We start from the raw sequence: 10232 nt of genomic DNA, 5'->3' as shown, positions 1-10232 counted from the left end.
CACAGAGACGGCATGTCCAGGCAGCCAGATGAGGGTTCCCGAAGATGCTTTATTCATTTAAAGTAGCTTTACAACATCAGTTTGAGCAGATACAGCGTGATTCGTGATACTCTCCCGCCCCGTAGTGTCCCGCAGGCCCTCTTTAAGTACGTGGGTCTAGGAGCTGTGTGCCAAAAGTCAGCGGACAGACCTCTAAGTTGGAATCTGTCTGACAGCTCAATTTTGCAGCCGGCTTGGTTTTCTCTTTAGCCACCGGTTACCTAAGCTTCCCAACAAGGTGTGGGAAAGGGCCAAAAGTATTTGTAGATGAGGACAGACGGGCCAGCCTTTCAAGAGTTACATCAAGTGACAGACCACCTTAAGCGGCAGCTACGCGTCCTTAACCACGCCAACCAGGGCGGGCCGCAGCGTGCGCCCGTGCAGCTTGTAGCCCACCTTGCTGACCAGCGCCACCGTGCCGGGCTCCTTGCCCTCCACCGGCGTGTGGAACAAGGCCTCATGCTCATAGGGGTTGAACTTGGCCCCAACAGGGTTCAGCTTGAGTAAGCCGTGTTTCGTGAACACCTTCTGGATCTGCAGCTCAGTCATGACCAGGCCCTCGTAGAGGCTCTTGAGGTGAGGGTTGTCTTCGCTGACCTCCTCCTTCGGGATGCTCTGCGTGGCCTTCTCCAGAATGTCTGCCACCTCCAGCAGGTCCTTGCAGAAGCCCTGGATGCCTGTAAGAGCGGGGAGAGCAAATTCAGCTGCGTCTGTCCCACACCAACTACACAGGGTGGCTCACAGCTGCCAGCTTGCTGACTTCCTGCACAGGCTGCCCTTTTCTGCCCTGGGTTTCTATGGCTTCCTAATTACAGTCACTTCTGCACGAGACCAGAGCTAAGCAGGCATGAAGGACATTTGTTTTCACGCGATGAAGGGAAGATGGAAGACAGGCAGCTGAAAACTTGCAGAACCATTTCACCTGTAATTCTGCACTATACAAAGAGGGACCGCATCCCCCAAAGAGGACAGCTCTGCATAGAAACCGCACCGCACATGGGCAGCGAGAGCAGCGGGACTGGCACCCTACTGGCTGGGTTCCTTAATAGCTGGGTGAGCATGGTCAAGTTACCTCTCTGGCCCCAGAGGACACTGACAGTTCCCAACCAGACGGTAGCAAGATTGAAAAAGTGAGCACCTGTCTTGCTTGCTGCTGAGAGACTGGCGAGAAGAGACCTGGGCTTCACTTCTGTGTGGCCGCTTTCCCTGTCTGACCTTGGACAAACCACTTAACCCCATTCTGAGCCGCAGGCCCTTTATCTACAACACGGGGAAAGTCCCACCTAGCTTCCTACTGCATGCAGACACTGCAGTGCTCAGATGGAAGCCTTGCAGTTCGTAAATGCCACAGACGCAGAGTCCAGAGCGCCAGCTCCAGCACCGCAGCGGGGCCTTACTGGCCCTTTGACAGGTAGCAAGCCACTTAAGCTCTGTAAACCTCAATGATCCCAACTGTAAAATGGGAAGGCCAGTGACAGAAACAGTGAAAGGTGACAATGCAAACATCTTAGGGGCCCTAAGTGTGGCGTAGTGGTTAAGAGCTACGGCTGCTAACGAAGGGGTCGGCAGTTCAAATCTACCAGACGCCCCTTGGAAACCATATGGGGCAGCTGTCTCACAGGGTCGCTACGAGTCAGAATTGATTCTACAGCAATGAGTTGAAGTGACATTAGTGTCTGCTGTCGGTAAGGAAGTGGATGTCTGGAGAGGCGGACTCACTGAAGTTCTCTGGCACATGCAGAAGAGGACCAAGCGTCCTGCTGAGTGAGACTCGCCCTGCGCTGGGCCTCAGCCAGCTAAGTGCTCGGTCTGCTCCTTAGCAGGCACTGGCAGAAGCACAGGGTCATCTCAAATGCCGGAGCAAGGGCCACAGGTCGTCCTCGCCGCCCCCCACCAGCCAGCCTGCCTCTGATACTGCTGGACCACCCCCCCGCCCCGCCCCGTACCAGCATCATCTAAGGTTCACAGTTACCATATAATTTTGCCTCCTCCACCAATTTTTGGCTCCTCTGCCGCAAGTTCTCAGTGTCTGCCAAAGCGCGCTTGTATTTTTCCTTACAAAAACAAAAGCGTTTACGTGAGTAAAACGGAACAAATTGACAGGGAAGGAAGCGAAACTGAAGAGTGAACACACATCAAACTCCAAGGTAAAGCTCAACTGACATCTATTATCACGCTGAGATTTCACTCTAGTCAGGGCGGCCCAGCGAGAGTAAAACTGTCAGTGTGTCCGTCCATCGGGTGGGAGGAAAAAAGGGACCCTGGTGTGCGCACTTCCACAGCCCAGCCCAGCCCAGCCTCATCCAAACGCACGGCGGCAGGGAGAGGGAGACGGGGAGGGCTGCCTCTACCGTGGTTCTCCCCATCCTGTCAGCCCTCCAGGCGGGGCCACCAGGTTCCTCACGGAATTCCCAGCCCAGGAACCCTGGAACCCTTGTTGGGGCAACCAGAGCAGGCTCCCAAGCCCTTGGAGGACAGGCTGAGGACAACACGTGTGGGCTGAGCAGAGGCCTCTCCCCACCCATGAGCCTTTGGTGGTTCAGCTGTTGCCGAGGAGGTGACTCAGTTCATTTACTGTGTGACCACCATTAAATCCTGGTGACTTCCTCAGTGCTCACCACTCTCCTGTCATCTCGCCTCCTGAGTCTCCATACTTTTTAACACCTACTCAGTTTGCGAGGGCCTCTGAAGTCCATTCGCTTTCAATCCTCAGGTATTACAGGCCATGGTTAAGAGCAAGGGCTCCACGCCAGACTAGTCCAGTTTAAATCCCGGCTCTGCCACTTCGTAGCTAGGTGATCTTTCTGCGCCTCAGTTTCCTCATCTTGTAAAGTGGGGATATTATCAGTTTACTCAGAGAGTTAACCAAAAAAATCAAACCCAGTGCTGTCGAGTCGATTCCGACTCACACCGACCCTATAGGACAGGGTAGAACTGCCCCATAGAGTTTCCAAGATGCACCTGGCGGATTCAAACTGCTGACCCTTTGGTTAGCAGCCGTAGCACTTAACCACTACGCCACCAGGGTTTCCTCAGAGGGTTACGAGGGTCAATATGTGGAGCTTACAGCAGTGCTAGCACTTGTGTTTCATGTTGTTCTCAAATCCTTAGAGAACTTGATATTGCCACCCTTATTTTTCCACGTGGAGCTTATCTATATAATAAAATCCATGTTACTAACAAGTTCATAAAATTGCCAACTCCCACGACTACCACACAACCACATCCCCACTCCTAGCTCCTATAATTTTTTGGTTCCTTCCACAGTTTAACCCACCCTCCCAGGAATCCCTCCTTTGAAAAGACCGTTTTAAGCCTTAATTTACCACAATGTACATAGCACAAAAAGATTATTCTCATGACAGAACCAGAGCCACAAACACCTGGGCAAATGACAAAACTGTGCTGGAATTTGGTCTTTGCATCAATAAAACTCGGAGGCTGACTGAAGGCTCTCCGGGACACTTCTGTCTTGCCCGCAGAAAACACTCCAGTTCAGCAGCTTACCCCCTCCTGCAGAGCCAGCCAGGCCTTACCACCGTCTCCTTTAGCTGCTCCTCGAGCTTGGCCTTCTCCTCCAAGAGCACCTTCTCTGGGGACGGAGGGTCTGCTTTCTGTTCATTCGGACCCGAGTCCTCCTCCAAGTTCTGGCCATCGTTCTTTTGTTTGGTGGCCGTGCACAGCGACCGAGGAACAGGCCTACAGAAAAGGCCACACGTTGGGAGTGAAGACTTGTGTTTGTTCTTTTGCCTGTTAAAGTCAGATGTACCGGTTTAGAAAGTTGGGATAGTTTTAAACTATTTGCCATTGATTTGTCGGGGAGAAAAGCTTTCCAGGTCTAATAAAGGCAAACCACATTTGATGTACGTTGTTGTTAGCTGCTGTGGGGTCAGTCACCAATGCGTGGTGACCCCAAGTACGAGATCAGACCACTGTGAGCCACAGGGTTTTCACTGGCCGATTTTTGTAATTAGGTAATGAGCCTTTCTTCCTAGTCCATCTCAGTCTGGATCTCTCCTGAAACCTGTCTGGCGTCACAGCAACACACCAGCCTCCACTGACAGACGGGTGGTGGCTTCACGAGGTACACTGGCCAGGAATTGGCTGCCCACCCAGAAGGGGAGAACACCACCACAGAGCCCCCACTACCTCCATTTGAACCACAGAAGCTATTATATAAAATCTGCAAGACATGCCTAACCTGGTATGTCCACATGCCAAGGATATACCGCTACCCTCCTCTTTCCATCCCAAACATCTCCTCCTGAGCAATGTCATCCAGACCCCCTCCCCCGGCCCCCTGCCCTCTGGAGCAGCTACTCCTGGCAGTGAGGCCTGGTGCTGCTACTGATTACAGAAAAGACCAGGCAGGGATTTTGCCCACAGGGCACTTAACAGTCATGCAAAAAAAAAAAAAAAAAAAAACTGGGGGGTTTAAAGGTGGTAAAAGAGGGGCCAAGTGCTTTGGAGTGTCAGAGTGGGAGAACATTTCTCACCCAGGGAAACAGAAGACGTGAAGGGCTGTGTGCAGAGGCTCTGAATGACAGGTCAGCACACACACAGCCAAGGTGAAGAGATGGGTGCTGTCCAGGGGACAGGGACAGCTGGCACCAAGCGATGGCAGTGAGAAAACGTGGGACATAAATGGGCAAACACGAAAACTCTCTCAGGTGACTTCAGGTATTACCCAATCTGATCCCCACACCAGAAAGCTGAAGTGCTACGCCCAAGATCACAAGCCATCAGTGAACGACAACAGAAGTCTTAAAAACCCAGGTTTCCTTGCCAGGACCAGTGGCACTTTTTATTATGCCACAGTCCAATCTGAAAGTAAACGCCATTCAGTTTTTTTCCCCAGATTAAAAAAAGACAGCCCAGATGAACAAAAGGCTCTCTGCACCTAAGCCTGTACCTACAAGAGTGTCCGCTGCAGCGGCAGCTGCAGTCCCAAGTATTGTGCTGTGACTAAAAGAGCGAGTTAAACTGTTGTCTCTTGGATACACTACGGAGCCCTGGTGTCGTAGTGGAGCTCAGCTGCTAACCAAAAAGTCGGCAGTTTGAACCCACCAGCCACTCCTTGCAAACCCTACGAGGCAGTTCTACTCTGTCCTATAGGGCCACTGTGAGTCCTCACAGATGTGCTACTGGCAGGGCTTCGAACAGGTTGGTTCTGGTCCAAACCCCCGATGAGAAACTACATTTCCACCCCAGATACACCGAATCACAATCCACATTTTAACAAGATCCCCAGGTGACTCTTATAGTAAATTTTGAGATCCACTTCTCTACTCGTGGCTCTCAGAATTGGTCTCTAACCAGCAGCACTGGCGTCGCCTGGGAACCTGTTATAAGCCTATGGGGCACTGTTAGGGGAACAAAGCCTTTTTATGCAGGTGTTACAGCTGGGTCCCTGCGCTTTGCACCCACGTAGTTGTGTTTTATATAATTTACTCCGCTGGCAACTGGATGCAGCTGCCCGGTCTCCCCACCCAGGAGGTGAGCTGAGAGCAGACCGCATCTCGCCCACCAGCGGCTTCTCTAACAAGCCCTTCCTTCCGACAAGAAGCCGCAGGCTGACAAAGTGGGAAAAGGAGAGGCGACGGCCCCGACTGACACGGGGGTCCGCAGGCGGCGACGGGCGCAGGGGCTGAGGAAGCTGGCGGCGAGGGAGGACCGCCCCTCCCGCCCGAGACCCCGACCCCGGAGACCCCCGCCCCCCGGCACCCCGCCCCTCCCACCCGAGACCCCGACCCCGGGAACTCCCGCCCCTCCCGCCCGAGACCCCGACCCCGGGGACCCCCGCCCTTCCCGCCCGAGACCCCGACCCCGGGGGCCCCCGCCCCTCCCGCCCGAGACCCCCCCCGGTGCCCCCGATTTCCCAGGCCCCGCGATCCGCAGACTTCGGCCGGAGCCACTCGGGGCTTGTGGACGCCCAGCTCCCGGGCCCGCCCGACTCGGGTCGCGGGCCGCTGCCAGAGCAGTGGCGCCCCGAGAATCCGCGCCCCCGGCTGAGACAGGGGCGCCACTTACCCGAGAGACCGCGCTAAGGCCGGGAAAGCGCACCGCGCCAGCCCCACGCACCGACCCGCCATGACGCCCGCCGCCACTGCGCACGCGCCCTCGAGTTGCGCAACATGCGCAGACTCCGTGCCTATCTCCCCGCCCACCTACCCCCATCAGCCAATCCGAATAGCATATTATATGATGACAGAGAACACTCACCAATAACTGCGGTTCGGGGGCGGGTGCTGAAGCCTTCCGGCGCCGCAGAAGGTGAAGAGGTGAAAGGTGAAGGGACAGGGGGGAGGGGACTCTGTGGGCGGGGCGTAACTAGGGAAGAGCCAATGGGGAGGAAGCACGGGGGCGGGGCGGAGGCGCGCGGCCGGACGCGCCGGAAGCCGAGTTCCGGCTGCGCCGTCTCACCGTGAGCAGCGGGAGGGCCGCGGGAACCGCGCGTTCCCGGCCTGCGTCGCCCCTCCGGCCTCGCGTCTCGGGCCCGCCGGCGCCCGGTCGCCCCGTTCCCGTCACGTCCCGTCACCGCTGCGGGAACAGTGCCGGGCTCGCAGCCCTCGGGGCTGTCCCGGGAACGAGCGGCCCGGCGCGGGCCAGGAGAAAACCAAGGCGGCAGTTTGAGGTGTTGAGAGAGCCACGGCCGCGGGGCCGGGCGGTGGCCAACGGGCGGGAACTGAGTTTTAGTCACGAAACGGACGAGCAGGAGCGAGAAGGACAACTTTCCAGCTTCCGGTTTGGGCAGTGGGCATCTAACCGCGGAAAGCGATCCCGGTACCGCGCTCCGCAGCCGCAGCGGCCGTGTGGACCGAGCAGAGCCGCCCCGCAGGGCCCAGGGAAGCCGCCTCCACGCCGTTCTCCGCCGGCCGGCCGCCTAGCTGGAACCGCCGACCCGTGTCAGCAGCCGGGCGGTCGCTTAACCGCTGCACCACCAGCTTCCTTTTAATGGAAATATGCGTGTATATTATTTTTTGTATTTCCGGTTTTGTCAAAATAAGGTGCAATGAATAACAAGATAGGAACAGGACATACGAAAACTTTTGGGACACAACCGAAGCTCACAGATTGAAATGTTTTAATTTTTCCAACCGAAGTCAGTGCTTCAGGCGAGGTCCGGGAGCAGCCGGGGTGCTGGGAGACGTGGCCCCAATTGGGCTGTGTCCCCCCCGGTCATCCCGACAGCGTGGGGCCCAGTGGGCTCGGGACTGACCGAAGCCTCTGGTCTCCCAAGTGAGGAGTCAGCTGTGACACTGCGTTTGTTGAGGCCAAATCATCTGTTCTTCGGCTTTATTCCCATTAAAACCATTTATTCAACTCACGTTGACAGAGCACCCTCTGGGTGCCAGGTCCTCGGACACCTGCAGAAGGAAGCAAACAGCCAAAGTCAGAGGGTGGGATGTCCCATAGGACAAATGACTGGCCTTTCTAATCATTAAAAAAAAATTTAAAAATTTATTATTATTATTTTTTTGCCCGGAAAAAAGAAAGGAAGTAGGATTGTTAGAGAATAAAAGACCTTAACAGACATCACTGAGCTGAATGTGCGGACCCTATTTGGATCAGGAGAGACCAAACCAACTGTAAGAAGACAGTTATGAGGTAGTTGGGGAGCTTTGAATATAAACTTGTTACTAGATGTTACCACTACCTATCTGTCAGTTTTTCGTCCTGTGGTGGTTTGCTTGTTACTATGATGCTGGAAGCTATGCTGTGCGTATTTCAAATACCAGCAGGGTCACCCATGGTGGACAGGCTTTTACGGAGCTTCCAGACTAACAGACTAGGAAGAAAAGCCTGGTGATCTGCTTCCAAAAATTAGTCTGTGAAACCCTATGACTCACAAGAGAACACTGTCTGATATAGTGCTGGAAGGTGTGCCCCGCAGGCTGGAAGGCACTCAGAATACACAGTGGCCTCAACAATGGACTCGAGCACACCAGCAATCACGAAGATGACACAGGACTGGGCAACTTTTTTGTTTTGTTGGACTTGGGGTCACCACGAGTCACAGCAGACTTGACAGCAACTGACAACAACAGATGATGTTAAGGAGTTATTGACACTTTTGTTGGGATGGTAGTGGCCCGGTGGTGATGTAAAAAGTCTGCCTCATTTAGAGGTGCAAGCTGAGTATTTACAGTAAATTGCCACAGTGTCTGGAATCTGCTTTTTAAATACTTCAGGAAAAAATAAAAAGTGGGGACAGGAAAAACAACTGGGAAAATGCTGTGGGGTTATGACCATTTTCTTTTTTTTGGTATATGTTCCAAATTTTCCATAGTAAAATTAAAAACAATCCTGTGTTTCTCATTCATGTGACTGTGGGCAATGCCTTGACCAGCAGACCTGATGAAAAGAGAATGTTCGTTGCCTCCCTTTTCCTGGGACTCTGGGTCAGATGGGTGTCCTGTGCTGACGCGCTCACGGTGCAGCATGGGGACAAAGTGCTAACTCTGCCGCTGTGTCCTGTGACACTCATATTGCCCCTGTGGTAATAACACGTTGGGGACCTGAGCCTCCTGGGGTCAGCGCCAGCCAGCAGGTGATGCCGCACCTGTGTGCAAAACTGCAGATTTCCCTGAAGGAGGCTTGCCTGTGCTGCCACCTCCTCGCCATGCCTGGAACTGCTCCTCAGCACACCCAAAACCCAAACCCAGTGCAGTCCGTTCAATTCCGACTCATGCCAACCCTATAGGACAGAGTAGAACTGCCCCATGGGGTTTCCAAGGCTGTGTTCTTAATGGAAGCAGACCACCACATCTTTCTTCTGCAGAGCAGCTGGTGGGTTTGAACCACCAAGCTTTTGGCTAGCAGCTGAGCACTTAACTACTACACCACTAGGGCTTCTTCCTCAGTGCACGTTTCCCCATATTCTTGAGGCCTGGAACATCCCTACAGCACAGTCACGCGGCACATGGGGACAAAGGAGCCGTACGGGAGGCCTGGAACATCCCTCTGAACAAATACCCAGCCATGGGCTTGGTGGGGGTGGGGCTTGGGCAAACCAAATGGCATGTGGCAGCCTAAACAAGGAACCAGAAACCAAGCCAGTTGCCCAAGAGTTGACCCCAACTCAGGAGGGTCCCAGGTGTGTCACAGTAGAACCGTGCTCCACAGGGTTTTCAGTGGCTGATTTTTCTGAGGTGCCCCTGGGTGGACTCGAACCTCCAACCTTTTGGTTACCGGCCAAGCACTTAACCGTTTGTACTACCCAGGGACTCCTGCCCCACAAAGAAGGGGTTGGCATTTATGGAGAAAAGAGAAGTCCGTCAGAAGAAGGTCGTGCACAGGGCCTGCTTCAGATGTAGTGCTCATGCAGCCCACTGGTGTAGGGGCATAAGCCCTGTGCTGCAGTTCGAAGATGTCCCCTTGTGGTAGCGCGGTGACCAGGAAGCTGGCCTCAGCCAGCCCCAGGGCCGCACAGAACTGACCCTGCTATCCCAGGGCGTCTTTTGCAGCCAGGAGCTGCTGAGATTCTGACGCCTCAGCGGGGACTGAGACTGCCTCACACCGGCTGTGGGGCGGAACTTCATCTTTGGGTACAACTTGGAAATAAGCAGGTTCATAAACGTGGGCGTGATGGCATCCAGCTGCTAACTGACAGGTTGGAGGTTCAAGTCCACCCAGAGGCTCCTTGAAAGGCCTGTCAATCTGCTTCCGAAAAATCAGCCCTTGAAAACTATGGAGCACAGTTCTACTCTGACACTTACAGGGCCACAGCAGCGAGTTCACCACGGGTGTGGTAGGCAGAATTGTAAAAATGGCCACAGATGCCCAGATCCTGGCCAGTCTCTCAAAACACTTGTCTGGGGGGCTGCTGTGAAGGGACTGGGCAGATGTCAGTGAGGCCCCAAGGCAGCTGGCCTTAAGATATGGAGATTACCCAATGGGCTTGACCTTTAAAAGCAGAGTCTTCTCCACAGACAGTAGAAGGGGAGTCGGAGAGCTTTGCATGAGTACGTGGCTCTAAACTGAAAAGAATATTCTTGGTAGGGAAAACACCATAAGGGGCCCCCGGATGTTGGAGTTGAAATAGTGCAGAAAGAGCCAAATTTCCTGTACGGCAGTTTGATCCGCATCGTCGGTTGCACGGGGAATGAGCAAATGCAAGATCACTTACCAGCATTTCTCGAGAATGTTTAAACGACAGGCGTAGCTCTGTGGAAAGGCAGAATCAGGTGTGA

At 54.2% G+C, this 10232-nt stretch overlaps 1 protein-coding gene across 2 annotated transcripts; it reads right to left on the bottom strand.

Moving 5' to 3' along the window:
* Positions 1–29: 29 nt before the first annotated feature.
* On the bottom strand, positions 30–6147 carry GRPEL1 (GrpE like 1, mitochondrial). Of its 2 annotated transcripts, none has more exons than XM_049886723.1 (4): positions 6070–6147; positions 3576–3789; positions 2012–2093; positions 30–716 (listed from the first exon to the last, which is right to left on the bottom strand). In XM_049886723.1, the coding sequence occupies exons 1-4, from the start codon at positions 6129–6131 to the stop codon at positions 370–372; spliced, it is 705 nt and encodes a 234-aa protein (XP_049742680.1). In that variant the 5' UTR covers positions 6132–6147; the 3' UTR covers positions 30–369. The 2 variants fall into 2 exon arrangements, with proteins under 2 accessions (XP_049742680.1, XP_049742681.1); XM_049886724.1 differs by having other exon boundaries at positions 3576–3738; positions 6070–6140.
* Between the last annotated feature and the right edge of the window lie 4085 nt (positions 6148–10232).

This window comes from Elephas maximus, chromosome 5 (genome assembly GCF_024166365.1).
Source record: "Elephas maximus indicus isolate mEleMax1 chromosome 5, mEleMax1 primary haplotype, whole genome shotgun sequence".
Lineage (NCBI taxonomy): Eukaryota > Metazoa > Chordata > Mammalia > Proboscidea > Elephantidae > Elephas > Elephas maximus.
This window is presented reverse-complemented; position numbering and strand designations above follow the sequence as displayed.